We start from the raw sequence: 24,897 nt of genomic DNA on the forward strand, positions 1-24,897 counted from the left end.
TTTAACATATCACAATAGTTTAAACAAAATGGTCGCATATGTCAAATTTAAATCGTGTCATGCATAACAATTAAAGTAATTAATAATTTTAATTAACTTACATGATGAATAAGATTGCAAAACTTTTATAAACAATGAAGTTTAACTATGCATAATTTTTATGTTTTCCAAGTTGCTACATTGACACGTATCTTTGTTTTTTTAACATGTGCGTATTCTAATTATTTTTAAATTTCATTTCTGCAAAAAATGTGGTTTAGTAATGAATATTTACGTTATTTGTTGACATGAACTCATGATAAATACATAAATAAGAATGCAAATGTTTACACTGCTTCGTAACTCATATTTTAAAATGGTTTTAGTGATATATATGTACATGATTTTTGTACATTGTATTCTGCTGTATTGTTGTTAATACATATGCTGGTAGAAAGTTTGAAAATTTTATATTACACTAACTGCACTGTAATTGGTTAAGCTTAACAACAATCACAAACAGAAACGATTCATTTGATCTGTACAGAGCTTATTTAAAGAAGTAACATTTAAGTAAATCAAAATTTCAATATCTGCTAACAAAAGCAAGCGATGCAGTGATGATAGACTCTCCTAATTGGCTTTGTAACCTGGACTTGATTTTGTCTCAAAGAATATATTATTTGTTCGAACACCGGTATGCTACTGTTACCTTTATGTTTATTTATGTTTAGGGGGTATTTATAAAATAGCAAAAGGCAAATAGATATAACTGACATCATCAAGATACTGTTGTTTTAGACAACATATGAATTATTTATTTTTTTACTAGACAGGGACCAAGCTGTGCTGCTCTTCTTATTGATTTTTTTCCATTTGTTCGTGTGATGAAGATTTCAGAATAATGAAAAGAATGTTCCATGATATTAATGACTTACTATCAATGAACAATTACATTAGATGTATGTTTCATTATAATATATAAAAAAGAAGATGTGGTATAATTGCCAGTGAGACAACTATCCACAAAAGACCAAAATGACACAGACATTAACAACTATAGGTCACCGTACGTCCTTCAACAATGAGCAAAGCCTATACCGCATAGTCAGCGACATGTATAATAGGCCCCGACAAGACAATGTAAATCAATTCAAACTAGAAAACTAACGGCCTTACTTTATTCTGATTGGCTAACTGCACATCACGTATTATGCCTTAAGCAATTGCATCATTCAATAAAACTTATCATTCATGATAACATGTGGTCCCACAATAAAGTGCACAGGTGAATTAAATTCAAAAAATTATGAAATTCGTGTTTCCAGGATCATAGCCCAAAAAATGTAGTTATAAGTATTGAATGCTTCTTTTTATAACTTTATAGGGTTGTAAAAGCGTTGACCGTGCGCGCTTCATACAAAATGTACTTCGGTCAACGCTTTTACACCCCTATGAAGTTAATAAAAGAAGCATTCAATTCTTAAATGATTTAAAAGTTATAGACTGTTGAGTGGATTTTTTCAAACGAACTAGAATTAAAGGATAGCTTGAATATAGTTTGGTCTGCTTCATAACGGTACTCTAAAAATATATCTACATTAAGGGTCAGTTGATGACTTTTACAATAGAGATAACGTCGATTTTCATATTGTAAATTTTCTATTTATAAGTAACAACATTCTTGCATCTTCTGCATATGTGACATTTTTTCCTAGTTGGTGTGCTATTTCAAGGACGGCGTTTATACCCTGATTACCTTGATAGAAGGTTTTTTTTGGCTTACAAATGAGTTAATGACTCAAGGTTTGTAGATTTCAAAGATGATGTCATATTTTCAAAAGATTTACGAGAAGCAAAATGATTTGATTAACAATTACAAAAGATCTGTGTAAATGATGACCAAGGGTATATTTCAATCATGTCTACCATCTCTTTATTATTGCTTCATAGAATCGGCTTTTTGTTGAGGATCATATCGTTCAATTTTTATGGATTTTCTTGGGCACAATTCATGTTGTATATTCTAAAACATCATGAATTTTACTTGCAATACAGTCTCCTGGTTTAATTTACGTTATAACTCTGTAAAAAGTTACTTCTATGTACAGTCTTATGAAGTTCGTTTTCTTTTTTCATCATTTATTACATGACAAATTTGACTTGCCATTGACTTAGTCATGTGCAAAACGACAGCACCTCTGGAGGTAACAGAAACTGCTTATCCTCTCAGGGCAGCTAAATTACCCCCAATTACATTGATTGTATATGTTGGGTTTTATGTTGATCATTTTAGCGTGTTATGGGTCTGTTGTAAGTCTCCTTGTCTTTATCCATTGGTCATTGTGATTTCGACTTATGAAGTTTGATGGCCCTGTCGTATCTATCTCATATTTTCCTGCACGAAATCGGTAAAAAGGGCACACTCTTCGATCCATTGCATTATCTTTCACTTCAAAGCAAACCTTTAAAGGACTAGTACATTGTAAAACTGTAAAAAAAAATTTAAGTAGACAAATAATTCTCAGTTGCATATTCATTATCATATCTGTATCATAAGCTAGTACTTTCATATATTCATTAAAACAATTGGTCTTAGCTGCTGTAAAGGTGTTTGATGTACAAGAAGAAAATCCCAATCAATGTAGTTAGTAAAATAGTATATTTCATTGTTTGTAGCCGTTTCAAACGCCTATTTATAGGTTGAGTAATCAGATTCGAGTAAAGAATCAAATGAAATGTAAGTCAATGAACAGGCAACCTCGCGACATCATGACTATTTTAACAATATGTCAAGCTCGCAATAAACTATAAGTTTTTAAAAGGTCATCGTTACAATTGAATCCATTCATAAGTTCAAACAATTTTCAATTTTTCAGTCAATCAACTGGTTGGCCGCTTCAAACAATTCAAATATTTGTTTTCTTAAAATTTACCAAATCCGTCGTAAAACTAGTATCACAATAGAAAATTACGATGTGACATGATCATACTTAAAGAGGCCCAATGTTGTGGATGCTTTATCGTCTCATTACGACTTATAGGATGTTGTCAAAGCCTGCAAAACACACTTCACATTGTTTTTAAATGAAAAAAGCATGTACTTGTAATGTCAAACTAACGAAGTTGGAATTCAGCATATACCCTTTTTCCATTCGTGCAAAGAAAAGATAATCACTATTGCGTCTTTTTTTTTCCCTGTTTGTATTAAGAGAGAACGACAGAAAATAGCTCTGTACTGATACCATTAATTTCACAAAAGACTTAATATTCGACTAACTAAATTTCTAACGTTTTTACTGCCATTTTATTAAGAATTAGATGGCCTTTAGACATATTGTAATGAGGTATAGTAACCCAGTGGTGTCAGTCAAAAGTTGTGCTCATAATATTCTAAATGCTGATATGCGCAGTGCTGAAACATCGGCTACATAGTCACATAAAACAAAAGTTTTTTTTCAATTGACATGAATTATCATTGAAATGGTCATAATTATAAATTAACTGTTTACAAAACTTTACATCACTAAATACTAAAGCTTTTCGGCCTTAGGAATAGATTACCTAAGCTGTGTTAGGCAAAACTTTTAGGAATTGTTGGTCCTCCATGCTCATCAACTTCGTACTTTATTTTGGCTTTTTTCAACTTTTTTTTTATTCGAGCGTCACTTTTGTGTCTTTTGTAGACTTAACGCCCTTCTGGCGCTAATACATAGTTTCAATCATGGTATCTCTGATGTGTTTGTTTTAAAAATACTATTTTCTTGTTTTAGATAGTTAAAAATCATACTAAGTGAAGAACAACACTGATTTCAACAAATATACAGAACATGATATCATAAAAAAGCTGTAATTTTGACCGACAACATCTTTATTGATTTTGGTGGATTGATATTTCAACCGTCATCGATATTTCAATATGTACAAGTGAACATCTCGTTTCGTTTTGTTTTTTTTTCTGAAGCAGAATTTATACAGAAAATACTCAATGAGAAAGAAAAAAGCTTACTAAACATTTCTTGATTTTACTTTCAGATGTATTGGGTATAACCTGTCAGTCAATTTGACCATCCCATTTGACCAAGTGAACTTAAAAACTATGTTTACTTTCTAAACTAGAAGGTTTGCCTCCTATCGTTATCTGTTTTTGGAAAAGTGAGACCAATGAACAATTCCAACAAGATTATTTGTCCAATGTGACGATTTCAATTTATCAATGTCAACTTCCCATTTCTAAAGACATCAGTAATAAAGACAACAGCAGTATATCGCATTCCAATAGTCATAAATCTTGCACATTTTGGAGTTGATGCGATTTCTACAGGGGTTTTTTAATGATTTTTGAGATTCGAACATCGACAAATTACTATTGGGTCTGAAATGCATTTCAAAGAGATACAGATACAAATTTGAAAGACATGTTCGAATTCAAACGTCGATGACTCACTGACAACACCATGGCAAAAATGAAAAACGAAAACAAAACAAACAACAGTAAATAAAACACAGAAAAACATAGAAATCTAAAGACTGAGCAACATAAACCCAACAAATACTGGAGTGAGGTAAGGTCTTCGAAAAAAATAAGCTGTAATTTATTGCACCCGTCATGTTGCTCATGGTAAAAGAAGGGCGAAATATACAAAAAGGGGCATTCAGACGTATACGTAGAAAACTAAATGACAACGCCGTGTCAAAAAAGAAAAAAAGTTAGTGGCAATTCCATGATGTCGATGACGATGAAAACTTTTAATTTGATTGAATCTCTTAAAGTTATATTGGGTTTTTTTTTATTCGAATGTAGTTCAACGAGTTATAAATGCATAAAATGTTTCATGTAATACACTTGAATTGAGTGATAAATACAACTTCTTGTAAAACGTTATATCTCGCAACCAATAAAGGCAACAGTAGTATACCGCTGTTCAAATCCTATGGTATTGAAGTAAGTCATATAAAGACAGTTCTAATACACATTATTTCAAAACATTATCAGATATATTATTTTTCATGGTGTCTGTGATATATCAATGTACTGGAGATGTTATATCATTCTGTCTTTCGTGTTCTGAGGTATACTTGATATTTAATTGTCTTGTTGTATTTGATATTTTGTGTTGCATCATTAATAAAATGTCAGTAGAACATTCAAAGAGCAACAGGAGTTACCATAAAACATCATTGACAAATGTTTGTATGCATTTAAATCATGTTGATTTTTACGTTTTCAAGATCTTACGAATGATTTTAAATTTCAGCTACTCGGATTTTTTCAATGTGTTGATTTAAGACAGAATGCTCTCGCGACTCGCCTCTCCGAAATATAGCCTCTATTTAAAAGTATGTTTTCTTCTCATGCATTTGCACGTTTTAATATAATTTTGGGTCTTTAAAGCTCTTCAACTTAACACTTGTTTGGCTTTTTGACTATTTTTATCCAAGCGTCACTGATGCGTCTTATGTAGACGAAACGCGCGTCTGGCGTATCAAATCATAAGCCTGGTACCTTTGATAACTATTTATATAAAGAAGTTTTTGATAGAAAAATACGTAATTTCTTCAGAGTCCAAATGAAACATATTTGGTGAGTTCCTTTATCGTAATCCGACAAAAATGTTACAAAGAGGTTTTTTTTCTATTTCTATTATTTGGGGTAAATATACATACACACAAACATGCAACATTCATAATTTCACACGTATACATCCACATCCATATCATTTTAGTCCAATCAACCATCAATCTAATCATACAAACATTCACACAATGTTTACGAAATATGGTGAACCGATATCAGAAAAACAAAATGTGAGTGACCTTTGAGCTAGTTTAAAGCAATCATTGTTCTACTTGTTTCATTTCCATTGTTATTTCTGCTATGTTTGTACCTCTAAAGTTTCGGGGAGTCGATTGAGTGTGTAGTCAGTTGTACTGTTCAATTGTTAGGTGATGTTATGTTTTATACAGACTGTTATTCAAATAACATAAAACGTATTTCTATTGTTTCCACCAATAGGCAATACAATAGTGTTGAGATTATTATTAAAGCAACAAATTACCCGAATTACCCGAATTACCCGAATTGAATGGGATAAGAAGTTATTTCTTTACCTTGTGATGTGTTCAACATATAAATAAAAGAAATGACTAAACATCCAAAACATCAAAAGGAAACAATATGTGAAGACCCAATGGTGATAAGTGTGGTGAAATATTCAAATAAACACGTCTTGATATTCAAGCACAACACTAATGAAAATATATATACTGACGCGAACTCCTTAAAAAGCCACGAAGGACATGTATAATTGCATGCTTTGACCTCGGGCACAGGTATATAATGCTTGTTCTACTATCTAAAGGAAGAACTTAAGTCAAGTAAATTCCCAATAAATATCAATACAAAAACTTACAAAAGTATAATAACACTTATTTTAATGTATTCCATATACAATACAAGGTTGTTTATTTACAAAATAATAAATATTTAATACTTTACAAGACAATACTGTTCAATATTTAACAAACGAGGTTTCAATACATATTCTGCGTAATTAATCAAATCCTGTAGTCCTAAAACAGTGATTCATACAATATGTAATTAGATAAACCAGAGTTTCCTCCAAAAAGTCCATTATTTGATTGTGTATTTTGTTGTGCTTGTTGTTTCTCAAGATTGGCTAGCCTGGCCAGGATGACTTGAACGTATCGCAGCATTTCATTAGAATTACCAGTTCCTCCATGCAAATGTGACCCATGGATTCCTGTAAAGAAATTATAAAAAATAAAAATGTAAAAAAGGCTTGGAAATAGTTATTGAAAAATGATACCAATTTGAAATATATTTATTGGTATATCCAAGCATACATTCTTGAAGTAATAGTAAATATGAAGTTATGCTATTGTACATAATTATATTGATAGTAATGTTTAAGTGCTGTGCTATAAGATATATAATACACATATAAATACAGTGCATAATAGGAAAAATGTATAGCAAGAATTATACATACCTCAAATGAAGACAACTAATTTTGAGTTCTGTCCTATATAGTCAGTAAAGTTACAAAATTAAATATGTAAAATTGTATGATACATTAATACATAACCATAAATCTAACGCCATGTTAATTAACTTATTCAAACATGCGCACAAAGGTTAGAAAATTAGACTTCGAAAATATATAGAATAACTATTTGATAACTGTATGCAAGACTCATGAATGAGTATAAATCGATGAGCTCCAGTGCATCTCTCTACTGGTTTGAGTAGAGTAAAAATAAAATATATGTTTTGAGACAACACATAGCTGGTTTCTTTATATTGCAACTCTTAGGGTAAGGTCGATCGATTCGGGTCTATATACCATGGCATAAAGAACCTTCATCAATATAACGACGATTAAACTTCTTTTTTTATTTTAAATAATTATGAGCATACATTCCCCGCAAAAATCTATCTGAATGCAGCAGAAAGGATCAAATTTAGATATCTGATTTTCGAAAAGTATAATGACAATGTTTGAAAACTAATAATTATCAGAACAAAACATTTTCGCGTTTGTATCAAACAAAAAGAATAAAACTAACATACGTAAAATACTATAGACACAACGAATTTCAAATCAGATAATGTAAAATGATTTATTTTTGCAATTTCAATTTACAATATTATTTATATCATGTAACGAATAAAAGCATACAAACAAATATTTTCAAACAGATTTACAAGGTCATGTGAGGATGTCCAATATTAATAGAATTCGCCGTACTTAGATTGTCTAAAACTGTCATGTAAATTCATGTAAAACAAACAACATCATTTTTTGTGTAATTTTGTTTAAAACGTCGGTTGAAAATGTCTTTGCTACTGATAATTTGATGAAAATACATAACCCTATCCATCGATTTCATATCCTTTCGCAACTTAACAGCATGTATGATCATTTGAACAAGTGTTCCATAACCATAGCATTTCGTAGACTGTTTCCTGAGCCGAACCAACCACCGCTACTTTGCTTTTTAGACTGTTGCTGTTGTCGTTCTAATCTCTGAATACGTGCTAGAATCAATTTGACATATTTCAAAAATAGGTCATTTGAGGTTCCTGATGTAGACGGTACGCTTGCGCCGAGGCCACCATGTGTATCCATTCCATATCCAGGACCCAAACCTATGAAATAAAAATAATACTGTGTTCTGAAATAGAAGCAATTATTTAAAGAATATTTGGAAACTTGAATATTTTAAGCAATTTCTTGCAAACTAATAAGCTAATAATTTGAAGCTACATAACAAGTATAACGCTCTAAAGCTGCTGCATAACACATGTATTTTGCCCTTTGAAGCTACGTAACAAGTACCTATAAACCTTTGGAGCTACATAACAAATATAATATATATTACCCTCTGAAGCTACATACCAAATGACTATAACCCTCTGAAGCTACAAATGTACATAACAAATGTGTATAACCCTTTCAAACTACAAAAAAAAAAACGCCACAACTTTCATTGTATGTGTACATAGTATTTATTAACAATGCACATCTATTAGTACTCATATCCCCAAAACAAAAATTAAACATAGGACTTCTAAAATCTCTTTTAGGTTTAGGAATTTGATGTTTTAACGATAAATGTTGTGTTTTAATATTTTCCTACAAAGATAAACTCATCAAAGATACCAGGATTTAAACTTTATATTAACACCAGACGCGCGTTTCTACAAAAGACTCATCAGTGACGCTCGAATAAGAAAAATGTTGAAAAGGCCAAATAAAGTACGAAGTTGAAGAGCATTGAGAACCAAAAATTCCTAAAAGTTTTGCCAAATACAGCTAAGGTAATCTATTCCTGAAGTAGAAAAGCCTTAGTATCTAAAAAAAAACTCAAAGTTTTGTTAACAGTTGATTTATACTTATGAACATATCAATGATAACTTAGGTTGCTATTACATCTTTAGTCTTGATTACTAGTAGTCTCATTTCATTAAAGTTTAAACACGTATTTTTATTATTTTATCCAAATAGTCAATTGCATCACAGTATGCTTATATGTATATAAAAAATGGAAAACAACACGTTTAATAATTTATTGCGTCCGAAGCGCTTTTCTGGATTTACCTTCATCAGGAACGCTCAAAGACAAACATTTGATATTCGAAGATGTATAAGTACCGAAAATCGTTGAAGAGCTATATGTCAAAAGTACCTAAAATAAGTAGCCAAAATCATCTAAAGCCAACTTTGCCTGAGATGAGTTGAAACCTTAGTTTCATAATAATAAGTTCCGTAACTTTCTTGAATCTAGTATCTTTTATTCAAATTGGTGGTGTGGAGGTTCACCTTGTTTTTTTGTTGGGTTTTTTTCTTTACCTAACGTTTACTCTGCCTGAAGGGGTTGGAAACGTATTGTTTTTTTATATTTCTTAAATTAATCAATGGGAAATTTAATTGTAAAAGGATGGTATAAATCATGCCAGGACTGCAACCCCAACTACGGAGATGGTGATAACACAGGGGACTGTCAACCAGCAGTGGTTTCGACCTATTGCTGTCATGCCATTCTGTCCTTAAAATGAGTTGATACTACGAAATTCGGTCATTGGAACATCACACCCAGTTATTCACTTCAAAAAACACTATATCTTCTGATTAATCTATATCAATAGCAGGACCTTTTCATTTGATGACCAGTTTTCGATTCTCTTATGTAATTTGTTTCGGTGTTTGTACTGATATACTCTTGCCTGTGCTCCTACGGGGTTATTAGTTTGAACATGTTTCATTTACCATAAAATAGTGCTTTTGAAATAGAACCAGAACCTAATTAACAAGAAATATCTACTCTGGTCTGCCTTCGACGGAATTTGTACCCATGCTTATGTTACCCCGTATTAAACTCTGATTGAACTGTGTTCAGCCATCTAGGTTACTCGGTTAACTAGGCTATATAATATAAGAAACAGCTTGTGTTAGTCGAGTAATGCCCCTCCTCGTCAGCTCACCCAGGTTTACAACACATTACATAATGCATGGTTCTAACTAGCTAATTTTGTCAGTCGTAAAGGATGATAAGTGCATGTTCTAACCAAACAGTGACATAAATGTGATTCTTTCATAGACGTCTTTATATGTGACAACTTTACGACTGACTCTCTCCTTTGGGTAACAAAGGATTAAACAGGTATACCGACACAAATCACATATATTTTGTCTCAAATTTACTAGGAAAATGTTAGATCTGCAAATTTGCGTAAGCAAATTTTTGTTCATTCCTCAACAGGACTTGAACTCATGCTTTTGTGACACCAAATCAACTTTGCCTGCACTGTGTTCAACCCACTAGATTGCCAACTATAGGGCTATATAACTAAAGCTTTTGAATGTCGAGCAATACCATTCCTTCTCAGCGTTACCTAGGTTTATAGCATGATTTAAGGTGGCATATAGAAGGAATACCAGGCAGATATTTTTGTCAGTCGTAAAGGACGATAAATACATGTACTTACCGTGTAGTCAAATCAGTGCCATCAACACCAAATAGAATTACACAGCTGCATGGTTCCCTCCTCTAACTTAAGATGATAAAACAATCGGTTTTCATTTCGGGAGGTGTTTTCAACTCGTATGTATTGAACAAGGACAACAAATTAGAATATAACTGATGTAAATGAATGATCAAAATTGGTTATAAACTATGTACTAATCGTATTTGATGGTTGTTTTCCATTCGTTCAGTTGGTTGATATATTTTTTTTTACCAGAAATCAAATGAAGTAGAAGTTAGCAGCTGTAGGTAACCGTAAAGACTTAAAAATTAACAAATAATTTACCGCATAGCAAACTCTTATTTGTCCCGATGTAACAAAATGAAGAAAAAAACAACAATGAGAAAACTAAGGTCCCGATTTAGGTATAAAAAAATAAAAATTAAACGAATAATAAATATGATGAACAGCCGCATACAAAATTACAATCTCCTGACGCGAGAAAGCCACATACAGAATGTGACTGGGTTAATTTTGTTTTTGGACACCCAACCTCCCTTAACCTAGGACAAAGCTGTAACATCACAACATAAAAAAACATAATATACATATCATTTTAAAAATTTGATTCAACAGATCGTCACGGAGCACAAAAATAGACCAAATAGTAACAAAAAGACTTAACATACCGATTTCTGAGTACTCTTATTGAAAAGTAGTTCAAAGATAATAATAACTAATAACATAATCATTTATCGAAGACTTACATTATATATAATCCAGTATCAACCAATAGATTAGGTATAAATACTTCATAAACAGTCTCAAAAACATGCTCTTCTGCAATCCCAAAATATAAGAATCGACAGAATGTGCATGTAGGACCTAACATGGTTATAGCTACTAGTATCGAGCAATGGCATTTGGTTATAATGTTATATCTGGGTTTTGTTTACCAAAATCAATGTTCTGCATGCATTGATTTCATTTCAACATTTTAATGAATTACTTATCTTCTATTACTTTCCAGTTTTAACAAGTTATTATTCTGCAGGTTCTCAAACTGCGTATGAAATATTCATGCTAAAGCTGTTTGGGGTTTACTGTTGAATATGGTTTATATAATAGTCGCCATTGGCTTTAGAACTAGCTTTCAGTAAATGCAAATTGTTTTATCTTGCAATGTCTTATGTTAATGGTAGGGTTGAGCACTCACAAACATGTTTACCCCTGATTCATTCTTTATGTATCGGCAAATGGACAGGAGCTTTTTAACTATTTGGTGTCATTGGTTCTATTTTATTCATTTACTAGTACTGTAATGGTAAGATTAAGGCCGATGATTGTCTCTGTTGTAATGGTTTGTGATGCCATGTCCTTTATAGGCTTTTTTTTTTTATCCGGCAAGGGTTTTTCTCATTTGAAGAACACCCTGTAATGTAAAAATTTGTGTTGAGTCTTAGTCATTGTTGGATAGTTGTATCATTGGCAATCGTACCACAGAGACGGATTTAGGGGGGCCGGGGGCCCGGCCCACCTTTATTACACCAGGGTTTTCTATATCACAAACTAGTCAAAACATTTACTAAATTTTATCATCGGTACAAGGAAATAATTCGTACATGCAGACATCTTATACGTTCAGGTATTTCACATTAAATATTTTATGGTAATATTCTTTACCAAGCACAAAAATGTCAGTATTCACCTCAAAAGCTAACAAAACCTTTAAAAGGACTTATTAAGAAGGGATATAGTTACGATACTGTTGTCCGGTCATTAAAGATTGCATATTTTGGATTTAATATTGATTCACTTATAAGGTCTTTGCATCGGAATTAAAAACATATTTATTCTAAAACCAGTTGTTGGCATGACACGGGTTATGTTCTTCTCATATATTTCATGATCGTATAATACTAAACCCCTAACAGAAGGGATTGTGCCTGATATTTATATGATGAAGACATAATCTTTCAATCAGTTTAATTGGGGTCTGGAGCTGGCATGCCAGTAACTGCTAGTAGGCTGTTGTTATTTATGTATTATTGTCATTTTGTTTCATATTCTGACATCGGACTCGGACTTTCTATATTGGCTAGAGGCATAGGGGAGGGTTGAGATCTTAAAAACATGTTTATCCCCGCCGCAATTTTGTCCCAAGTCAGAAGCTTCTGGTCTTTGTTAGTCTGGTATCATTTTTAATTTTAGTTTCTTGGGTACAATTCGGAGTTTAGTATGACGTCCATTATCACTGAACTAGTATGCATATTTGTTTAGGGGCCAGTTGGAGGATGCCTCCGGGGGCGGGAGTTTCTCGCTACATTGGTGGACTTCGGCTGTTGTCTGCTCTATGGTCGGGTTGTTGTCGCTTTGACACATTCCCCATTTCCATTCTCAATTTTATATGTCGCAGATATTGCTAACACTTTGCATACAACCTTGGCTTGGTGAACTACAGCTGATAATCGGAAAACAATACATTTATCTTTTTTATTATCTGAAATATTACAGATTGATGTATTTTGATATGGGTGAATATTTGTATAGAAAGCACATAAAATTGGCGAAAAAACATAAAACATTTGTCTTAAAATCGCCAAATCTCTAATTCTATTCCATAGTTTTTTTTTTCCTTAAAAACTATATGTTGATGACACGTAAATTACTGAATTAATGATATAAAATAATCATATGGTCACCGACTCGTTTTTTGACTAATAATCAATCTGTTACCTTGTAGGTAGTGAAAAACGTCAAAAATCAACTTTAACGGCTTCCAACGCGGCGACGTTACGATTATTTCGACGTTTTATTGGATAGTTTTCACAAAGAACACAACTTTACATGATGTGTGCCGTAAAAACTAAGTCGGTGACCCTATCTTTATTTTGCATCATTATAACGTAAATTGATATATATCAACAATATATAGTTATTTAAGCAAAATCTATGCAGTAGAATTAGAGATTAGGCGATTTTAACACAAATGTTAGAAGGTGTTATGCTGATTTTGCGTGCTTTCTGTACAAATGCTCACCAATTTTGAAAGAATTCAATCAGTCATATTTTAAATGATAAATGAGAGAAATGCATTAGGTTTCCGATTTTCAGTTGAAGTTCATCGAGTTGTATACAAAATCTTAAATCTTAAATCTGTGAAATACTTGTAGTCCATTTACTATAACTTGACCTGTCAAGTCCAAATAAGTAAACTATTAGAGTAAAATAACAACAACTCACACTCGCACCACAGCGTTCCATTATACATGTATTAAAACATGTTATCTAGTTTTTTTATAGACAGTATGGTTCATTTGTCATTTTCTAGTACAATATAAAAAAAAAATAAGGATGTGGTATGACACATTTATAAAAGTGTGCTCATTAATCTTAACTAGTTAATTCTTCATGGAAAATTAAATAGATCTATATGATGTGTTATTCTGGCCATGACACAATAAGTTACGATATAAAAAAAGACGATGTGATATCATTGCCAATGAGACAAATCTTCACAAGAGACCAAATGGCACAGAAATAAACAACTATAGGCCAGTACAAACACGAACGAAAAAAAATATGTAACACGACAACAAACTACACCCCTAAATTACACTCCTGACTTGGGGAGGCACATACATACAGATTGTCGTGGGATTGAATAGGTTATCGGGATCCCAACCCTCATGTAACCTTGGACAGTGGTGTAACAGTACAAAATAAGAACAAACTATAAAAATCAGTTGAAAAAGACTTAACTGATCAGATGGATACGAATAGACATACATCTAACAAAAACACATAGTAGTCGTGGCCGGGTACTTTTACATCCCAATAACAAAAAGACACTATGTATATATCTGAGAGTACTCGCAGTTACTGACAGCTAGTTCAAAGCCAAAAGCAATTTCTAAAATCATGCATTTAAGACTAAATGACCATCAGTACACATCCACATCCAATGGAATAAGTGTAAAGACGTCATACACAGTCAGAGAAAACTTTTACCTTGTGAAATGCCAAGATACAGGTACCGACATGTTGTAGATCCATGAATGTGCATATGAAACATTTGGAACAACCAAAAAAAGGATAACTGCTTCTGTTCTGTTTTCCTTTCAAAGTCTCAGTGAGAAGCTAACGTTCGGTTCATGACGGTTTTTATGCCGGTATTTTTGCGGAACTATTGACTAGATTTTAATTACACTGTCTACATTACTTTAACTGCCCATGCCCCGTTGTATATTTGTATTTGTTTTCTCTAATTTTCGCATGTGTTTGACATACTAGCTACAGAGGAGGTTTATACCTTAAGCCTTATACCATAAGCCACTTCTCGTTCTCTCAAAACACGAAGTTAATAAATTCTCAATTTCCAATTCATACTCGGAGTTTGTCTCATATTTTATCTCTTATTACTTTTTCACTATAAATATTATCTCAAAAGAAATATTTTCTCTTTTACAACAGAAATTTTACCATGACTATTTTTTTTAAATTTCAACACAGATTGGTCTTATTTCAACAGAAATGATGCATTACATTAAACAGTTTGTGCATATACAAAACAGATGTGTGTAGTATGATTGCATGACGTATATATAAATGTGAAGAATAGAATTGTGAGTTTACATATAGATGTGCGTTAAATGATTGAAATATAACGTGTATAAACAACTGTGCGATGTGTATTAGATGAAATCATGACATTCACAGATATAACTCTACGTTACACGATGGAATAATGACGTTTCCAAACAAATGTGCATAAGATGGAATGGTGACGTTTACAAACAAATGTGCATAATAAGATGAAATGGTCACGTTTAGATAAATTTGTGCGTAATAAGATGAAATAATGACGTTTAGACACATGTGTGCGTAATATGATTGAATGGTGACGTTTACAAACAAATGTGCATAATAAGATGGAATGGTCACGTTTAGACACATGTGTGCGTAGTATGATTGAATGGTGACGTTCTACAAACAAATGAGCATAATAGGATGGAATTGTGACGTTTACAAATGTGCGTTATACTATGAGCATAATAGGATGGAATCGTGACGTTTACAAATGTGCGTTATACTATGAGCAAGATGGAATTGTGACGTTTACAGACAGATGTGCATATCAGAATGGAATCATGACACTTACAAAATGATGTTCGCTATATATATGATGATTTCATGACGTAACAGACATATAGTTTACACAAAATGTGTACATGGTAGCTGTTCGTTTGTTGTTCATTATTGTGATTGTTGTTTTGATTGTTCAAATCAAGTGCTTATATTTGTAAACATGTATTAAACACTGTAGTCGAACTCAGTAGTTTGTTTGAATTACCGCACAGCAAGAATCATTTCTACAAGAACAAAACTGTGCTAGAAAAAGAGCAATAGATTCATAAGCGAATAGACAAAAGAAATGTAAAACAATACGATATGAACAATTTTCCCATATAAACAAAAGTTTTCACCCTTTTCCTTCATTTCATGATATTTAACTGGCTTTCTAAGTGTATATGTGGATGCTAAAAGTGTTCCTTAAATATATTGGAACATTTATGAGAACATTAAACTCCTTGTACGGTGTGTTTTGATAATTCTAATACTGGGCATATCATGTCTGGCATTTGTAGATATCAATGCCTAATTTGACTCGTATCTGGTTAATCAGAACATGGGAGCATAGAAGCAAGCTGATTGAATGAGAAAATCTGAGTTTATTTTGTACAGAAATGTGCGTATAAACATGAATTTGCGGTTAATGTTAGCGAATATACACAGCATAAAATATTAGCAGCAACTTTTGAACAAATCAACATAGATATATACATATATGTACAATAAAACAACGTGTAACGAAATTATTCAGCTTCTTGACTATATTTCACCAATGACTGTGCAGGCAAGTACATCTATCTATCCTATGAGCTGTGTGATAACTTGAATGTGTCAGATTAAAGTGTTGCACATTCTATAAGATTCATCGAATTGTCCTATTTTGTTAATACTGACAAGTAAAATAATACATTCACTAGGTGAATATTTCATTGGTAATATTATTAGCCGGTTTTCAAAACGTGCAACATTTTCTTCTTTTATCTTATACCTTTTTCAAAAGAAATTCGCATATTACAAAATCAAATTATAGATTCCCGCCAGATCCTTAACTTATTTATTATTATTTCAAATATATTTAGAACATTCCCATTTCGCTAAATAAAAACATATTGGCCATATTGTTAAAAGGAAGGCCTTGTCTCATGCCACCTCCTCCTCCTCGCATCATTTGTGACATCATCATCATTGGCAGAACATTATCGTTCCCCATCATCATTGCCATGGGAAACATACTGTTCATTCCTCCACTTTGGCGCTGTGCCATCTGAGCTTTGGCTAATAAAGCTAACCTTGCTCTTTGTTCGTTCATCGCCTTGGCATTGGCTCCTGAAATTATTTCGTCTTTTTTTAAAGATAGGTTTTAACAAACACATTGCGTGAGCCTTTTTGATATTAGTTATTTAAGGTAACTTGATGAAGCATTGATTGCTACAATCAGTTAGAAAGATTTGTAAGCACAGTAAAACTGTTGTGTGGCATCCCTATACGTTTAACTTTTAGACTTTTTTTCTAATAACCAAAGTGATTTCCCCCTTTAATACAAAATTCAGCATAGGAAAAGTTACTATTTACTAGAGACAATATAGTATGCCATTTTTATGTATCACTATATTGATTAGACTATATAACATGCATTTAGATCTAACATAGCAAGCTACACATATTATGCTTGTTAGCTTCAGTGAGATCATTGAAGAGAATAAAGGTTGATTGATAGATATGTGTTTGGCTACAAATATAGACATCAAGCAAGCAAGCAAGAAATTAATTAATTAAACAAAAGCCAGGCTTACACCACGAGTTTGTTTAGTTTATTTTTTACAAACAACAGCACGTGAAAAGCAAACAACACAATCAACAAATACAGGCCAAAGATGTCTGTTTTATAAATATCGACGGATAGTATCACACAGTCATTAACGTTCATAGATCACATCTTATGTTACAGTCACTGTCTATGGGACACATTCAACCTAATTAAACATGCGGTTCATTAAAAGCATATTCATAAGTCCGCCGCCACTTGATGATCCTTGGCCGGATGAAGCACCTCCTTGACCTTGGGACATTAATAAAAGTGGGAGCATAGATTCGCCCATTCCTCCTTCAGCCATCAACATAAGGGGCATCATGCTTCCCATTCCACTTCTGCCACCTCTACCGGACATGAGCATCTGAAGCATCAGTGGGTTCATTTTGCCACCTTTTCCCATTGCCATCAATGCTGGCAACATGGCACTGCTGCTACCTCCACGCATTTGTCTGGCTGCTGCTTGTCTGGCTGCTGCTTGACCTGTAACATTTATTGTGTGTTATACTCGTTATAGAATGTCATTTTGTCCACTTTCCACGTGCTGTAACCAACATGCAGTGTGATTTAATGTTGCAATAATAAATACGTAAGAAGCCGTATTCATCACCTACTGAAACAGTCTTTTCGTTATGATTGTTTATTTTTGCTTTTCATATAATTAACTTGAGAATGTTATAAGAAATAAAAATGAATATATGTACTGGACGACTAAAGAAACGCAACACTAAAATGTATTTAATTTCGAAGGTTTGGTATTGCTTTTTGATAGATATAATGCTAGTATTCAAAATGAATCGCTCATTTTTCATCAATAATTTACATTCTAATTCAAATTTAACGGAATTGTAAAATGAAAAATCAAATGCGAAATTAATTCAAAACTATTATCTGAAAAATAGTCTTTGTTTTAATGTTATCTTGCAGTATGATTTAAGCTACCCGCTCCCCTAAAAGAGAACGTTGGGATAGTTGTTCTTCTGCGATAGCTAAAAAAAAATCTTACTTTATTAATATAATTTGACAAAACTCTTTGGATTAAAGATGTTGATATTTCTATTACTATGAAGTAAACATCGTGTGTTTGAAATTAATTTTGAAAAATGGGGTGTTGTGTTTTTATATGCGTTCAGTTTATGATATAGTTGAAAACCAAAAGGTTGTAATGTTCGTGCACTTGAAGTTATATGAGGTTTGTTTTCTGCTAAAAATCCAGCTGGTCTGACAGCCAATGATATGTTAATACAGGTACTCGGTCATTTACATTAAACATGCACTTGTAAATGATGAGGAAGGAAGAGGAGAGAAAACATAGAAGTATTACACGTGTTACATAAATGAAACACAAAACAAACAAAAAGCATTAAATATATTTACTAAAAAAAAAAAAAATTGGATACACGTAACAAAAAACCGACAATGTGACACAGTCTATGACACAATCCACACTTGCAGAAGTCTTGTGTAAAGAAGATTAGTGATGATTCCATCATTTTCTTTGGTTCATTAACAGAAATGGAAGCATATTAGTGTTTCCGCTTCCGCCCGAGAAAGCTCTACTCAACATTTGATAGCGCATGAGGTCCTTTCCAACATCGCTTCCCATCATCATCATCATTCCTAAATTTGGACCTATCAAATATGATGAGACAAAAGTATAAGAAGAAATACTTATGTTCGTTTAATTGACTACATCGTATTGAAGTGTGCAAATCAATAAAGATGTTTTTTGCTTTCTTAATAAATCCATTATTTTTTTTAAATTCATTACTTTGTCATTTAATTTTAATTTTTAAATGAAAATCAAATTGATATGAAACCACATTGAAATTGATAACAAAAGTTAGGCTAAACTGAAGCTAATTTAAAAAAAAAAAGGTAGAATTAAAAATGTATATTTAAATTTTTAAACTAAATTTCTAAATTAAAAAAATAAATTGCAGAATTAAAATTTGCTAATACATCTACATATCTTACAGCTACATACTTGACTTCTACTCTACAGATATATACGTTACATCACCTAAGCCTTTGTAACAGATGTTATAAATATCATATTCTTCATATCAAAGTATGAATATTGAAAGTCATAAGAAGGTCACATGGAAAATTATCAAGATTTTTTTGGCCGCTTCGTCATATTGACAGTTTAACTACTATTTCGCATGATTCCAAAAATGCTTATATCTGTCAATTGTCACATGAATGACCGGTCGTATATAAAATCGCTGTCCTTCATGTTAATATTATGGATATGTTGACATTTTATTGGAGTCAGAGAGTGTGTTTCCAATATATAAGATAATTAATGCGTATACGAAGTTCTAGTGGATCTTAAGGCTTATCAGAATTTGTCATCAGATGCAATAAAAGGTGTATAAAATATCTTATACTGTAACGAAGTACCACAAATTGTCACAGCAAATGTCAATAAAATTACCTAAGCGAGGAAGTGGTATAAAGAACTGATAAGGAATGAATTAGCATAGCTAGCACTCATGTCAATGAAAATAATTAATTACGTATATATTTATAGATCTAGAACAAAATTCCATTTTCCTTTCTGCCATTTGAACAAAATTATTCTTAAATTACAGGAAAATTTTACTTGAAAGATATTGAAAACAGTAAGTTATCCATCTAAAAAAATTAGTTCTTAAAACGTTTGTGCAAAGGATTGCTGTTAAAAGACAGAAAAGTTAGTTCATTAAATCGTTGAGTCATGCAATACTAAAAACCGTGCAAATAGTTGACATATGAACCATAAAGTTTTCTCGTTCAATTGTTGAATATTTCAATCTGTTTATAAACTTTATCTATTAGATATTTGGAGGGAAGTAAAACGATATATAGAACAAATTCATGAATTCGAATAGCATCCACACATTCTCATTTTGTTTGGATGAAACTTGATTAACTTCGCCATGACAACTCCTGTTGTTATATAACGACAAAGAAGTCAATAAAAATATACAGAATTTATTTCACATGCGAAATTTCGGTTTTCACTTTTCTGAGAAATTAAGGTATTTCCTTTCTACCAACATTAATTTAACTTTTTTTCATTTTAACTAAACTAATTAACGTTGAAATATAAGACAATTTGCTCGAGTTTTAACAGTGCCGTTTCTGTTACCAAACACGACGTTATTGGAACTTGAAACTTACAAAATAATGAGTTTTTTTTGTTACAGTAGTCAACCTAATTTGCACGGTTGTATTTTGATATTAGTATGATATAATTGTGCATGAATACTCACCAGCGGCCTGTGATCGGACATGAGCTACCATCACACACAACACTAAGGCAATTATACATATGGACTTCATTGTGTTACTGTAAAATAAGCAAAGTCAATTATAAATACGGACTTCATTGTGTCTCTGAAAAATAAGCAAAGTTAATTTATCGCTATGGTCTTAGAGTAAGAGGATTAACCAGATTTTGTGTGAATGTATAAAGAGATCTTTATCGCAACATCCTAATGATTAATTCAATTTAGGAGAGTTCTGGACCATAAAGAGTTTATCAAAAGTGCACAAGTTAACCAAATCGCGTCTACCTGGTTGTTTGTAATTTATTTCAATGTTGGTTATATGCAAGTTCAGCGAATGGTTTCTGGTCAATTCAAAACAACATTGCATTTGTAATTAGTGTTGTCCTATTTTTTCTCGTGATTTTTGACAGGAATAATTTGAATTTGGTTTGGAAATTGTGAGTTGGCACAAATGTCGTACATTAACAGATGATGAATAAACCACAAAGTCTGTTTTTCTTCCGCTCAATAAATAAGAGATATACATTTACAATTGCAAACTATGGATTATGCTGTATCGTTTGAACACCTTTAAAAACGTAATTTTACACCATTTACATGCTTCTATACTTCATGCGATTGTTATACTCTGGCAAAAAATTTGTGTCAACAAGTTTACTGATTGAAACTTATTGAAACATTATTCCTTTGCTTGCTTGTTTTAATTTTTTAGAAATACGATTTCAATAAAGTTTATTTTTAGAGAACCGTTTGTTTATTTTTACTTTGTTTATCTATCTCATGGTTGACCTTTGACCCTAAATTTGTAGACTAAACAAACATTTTCCAAAAACGTCAACAAAAATGGTTCATTTCAATCGAAATGATTTTCTTGACAGGGACAACTCTGGGTATAATGTTCACAATTAAAACAAAAATTAAAAAGTAAGAGGTAGATTATTGTCAAAAGAAGAAAAAATCTACCATATTTAGTCAATATATATGTCTACGATATTCATTAAAATTGATTTTCTCTTAAAGATCCATATTTTCTTTTTATCGGAAAAAAACATCGTTTTGCAACTAAAAGAACTGACAGCCACAAATATGTGCACAGAAGAAATATCTCATAATACTTGAGCCAGTTTGCTATTTAACAAAGTACTTTTATCTTGCTCCTTATCCCTTTATATACAAATATGTGCAAAAAAAATAGTATTTTTTTTATATTACAGAATGAAATTTGAGCTTTACATTTGGTTTAATAATCATAGAATGTATGCGCAATTGTTTTTTCAAGTTTTCTTTCTATGTTAATACCGATGGCATTTATTAATGTTTGCCCTTATTCCATTTTGATACACCCTACCCACTGCGTATGTCTACGCGCTCATTGATATCCTTATACACGCTATTCTATATCAATTATCTCCCTTAAATAAGTAATAAGAAAAGATTCTTTTGAATCTTATATTATTTGTGGCTTTTTTTTCCAGAAAAAAAATAAGCAAAAATTTATTTGTGCCAAGTGCAAAACGTACACTCCGATCAATTGAAACATAAAATCATCTGTTTTACAATGGTAATGTTAAGATGCAAAACATGAGAAATAACAGTACAACAAATTTATCATACCGTATTAGCAATTTTAGTTTGTTGGATGTGTTGACAAATAGTTCTTATAGTGTGTTATTCTTGTCACGAAATCTCAAAGGTAATTAAAGTAACAGACATTTGAAATAAGAAACACCCAATCACGTGGCATTTTATTTTTGTAACATAATTTATTAAGAAATATGACAAAATTTGTTGCTCTACGCTACCGAGCAGTAAATTAAGTTATAGGTAACAGGAAAAATATACAAAATTACCTCTTGCTATTATGGTAAACAAAGTTATTAAAATGAGTTCCTATATACCAGGCTTATAACTTGGTATGCGAGACTTGTGTTTATTCCACAAGAGACTGGTCAATTTAAAACAATACAGCTTAAGTGAATACGAAGTTAATGTGCATATAAAACTTAAGATTCCTAAAAGCCTTAATGCTTTGACAATTTGCTGGACATTGCAATATTAAAAATCATTATTCTTATATAAAAATAAACAGTGCCAATAAGTTCTTGCACTTAATATTATACTGGTATTAATCAAATGGCTAACTATGCAATTGTTTCCAAATCCAGCTTTAAAACAAATAACAGTTTTGAATATAAACGATTATATCTTTTTTTCTCTTTGAATATACACATTTCTGAAAAGTGTACTATCATCAAAAGAGTCCTCGTGTATACCTTAGTTCTATATTGAAATTCAATTAACCATGTAAAAACTAAAATTCTAAATCTGATAATAGGAGTAAAAACATACACTTTTCTTATTGCAATCCAGTTATAGAATAATTAATGCAAAATGTATCCCAAACTATGAATTAATTAAGGAACAACTTACGTGATCAGAGAATCTACGGAAACTTTCCAGTTAATATGTCCTACTTGTTGTTAGGAGGCAAGCTACAAGTCTGATGATACTTGGTCCTCAACAAGTGGTTTTAAAGCCGTGACACTCCGTTTATGCAAATGATGTATAACAATGCATTAAAGTCGCCTGTAATTAATGGTATTGCTTTCTTGTATGAATACTATTGTCTGTACACGACACGCTACATTTACCCTCAGGCACTGACGTATTCGTGACCCTGTATAATAAAAAAAAAAGATGGACAACGGTTTATTTTCCATGAAACTTAAAAACTTCTAACGTTCAATCGTTCAATACATGAAGAAAGATTTTTCGTTTTTTTTTTTTTTTTTTCAAATGAATAAACTCTTTATTGGGATAGTAATCATATAAGAAATTGTATTATTGCAATGGTCAGTGTGGCATTTTTGACAATGGTCAGTATTGTTTACATGGCATTACATAACAAAAGTCTATAGGTAAAGCTGAACGTGTAAAAATGATGAATATTAACATGATCTATATTGCAATAAACGACGTATTATGTTTTTAGAATTGTACATAAAATATGAGGGTTATTAAACTGACATAATTGTTAGGTAATATTTGCTAACATATGGGTCAGAAATTTGTTCTGAAACAAGTCCCTCCCATTGCAAAGGGAGGTCAGTCATTTAAACACAAACTGTAATAAGGCAATAATGAAAATGAAACTTCTATACACGTTGATTTCAAATGTTTTACCTGTTAATTTTTGTAAGCTAAATTTATATACGTAAAATATTCAGAATTTAAAATTAATAGAACTTCGTTTTAAAAAGTTCAGATGCTTTTTTTTTCTCATATATATTGCAAAGTTTAAAATTTGCCCATTGGACACTCTAGGCACGCTTAAAATATCCATTAACTGAAAACGCTATTCATTATCTATTTTTGTAATATAAAAAAAGAAGATATGGTATGCATGCCAATGAGACATCTCTCCATCCAAGTCGCAATTTGTAAAAATCAAACAATTATATGTATAGGTCAAAATACGATCTCTACACGGAGCCTTGGTTGACACTGAACAGCACGATATCCCAATGATGATAGAAGTAAAGTTTGGTTATATTTGGCTCATTAGTTTCAGAGGAGAATATTTTATAAAAGTTAACGGACGACGGACGACGGACACTAAGTGATGAGAAAGCTCAACTGACCGGAAAAATACCAGTTGACCTTTAAATGTTTTATTCGTGGTAGAATTAAAGTTCTTGACATCCATCCACGAATTAAGCATTATACTGTCCTGCAAATGTAGCATGTACTCGTCTTGCGTTTTTATCTCTGTATGCTGGAGTTTCTTATCGACAACATATTTGTTGAGTTTGGAGGTAGACTTTTCCAACAAATTGTTGGCATTCCTATGGGAACAAACTGTGCGCCTCTTCTTGCCGACCTCTTCTTATTTTCTTATGAATCGGAGTTCCTCCAGACACTTGTCAAAAACAAGAGGATCAAAGAAGCCAGATTATTTAATTTCACTTTCAGATATATTGATGATGTTCTTTCCATAAACAATCCGAACTTTTCTGATTGGGTTGCATTAATATATCCCCCAGATCTAGAGATTAAAGAAACAACAGACACGGTTTCCTCCGCCTCATTTTTAGACTTATATCTCGAATTTGACTTACACAGTCATCTTAGTACCAGAATCTATGACAAACGAGACGATTTTAATTTTGAAATTATAAATTTCCCCAACCAACTTCACCTGCATA

General features: G+C 32.0%; 1 protein-coding gene across 5 annotated transcripts; it reads right to left on the reverse strand.

Annotated features, from left to right (window-relative positions):
• Positions 1-6,393: 6,393 nt before the first annotated feature.
• LOC143064966 (uncharacterized) lies at positions 6,394-23,455 on the reverse strand. 5 transcript variants are annotated; one of them, XM_076238208.1, is made up of 3 exons: positions 23,123-23,455; positions 20,675-20,751; positions 6,394-6,743 (listed from the first exon to the last, which is right to left on the reverse strand). In XM_076238208.1, exons 2-3 carry the CDS (start codon positions 20,742-20,744, stop codon positions 6,553-6,555), a joined length of 261 nt encoding a protein of 86 aa, XP_076094323.1. In that variant the 5' UTR covers positions 20,745-20,751; positions 23,123-23,455; the 3' UTR covers positions 6,394-6,552. The 5 variants fall into 5 exon arrangements, with proteins under 5 accessions (XP_076094323.1, XP_076094322.1, XP_076094320.1 ...); XM_076238207.1 differs by lacking the exon at positions 6,394-6,743 and adding an exon at positions 7,610-8,152 and having other exon boundaries at positions 23,123-23,267; XM_076238205.1 differs by lacking the exon at positions 6,394-6,743 and adding an exon at positions 16,184-16,930 and having other exon boundaries at positions 23,123-23,267.
• Positions 23,456-24,897: the final 1,442 nt, after the last annotated feature.

The sequence above is a fragment of the Mytilus galloprovincialis genome, chromosome 2 (genome assembly GCF_965363235.1).
Source record: "Mytilus galloprovincialis chromosome 2, xbMytGall1.hap1.1, whole genome shotgun sequence".
In the NCBI taxonomy this organism is placed as follows: Eukaryota; Metazoa; Mollusca; class Bivalvia; order Mytilida; family Mytilidae; genus Mytilus; species Mytilus galloprovincialis.

Excerpts from the sequence above, each read along its gene's own strand:
- LOC143064966 (XM_076238203.1), bottom strand. The coding sequence starts at position 20,744 with ATGAAGTCCATATGTATAATTGCCTTAGTGTTGTGTGTGATGGTAGCT. Across the intron at positions 17,898-20,674 it reads TGTCCGATCACAGGCCGCTG|GTCAAGCAGCAGCCAGACAA; the intron begins GTGAGTATTCAT and ends TAAATGTTACAG.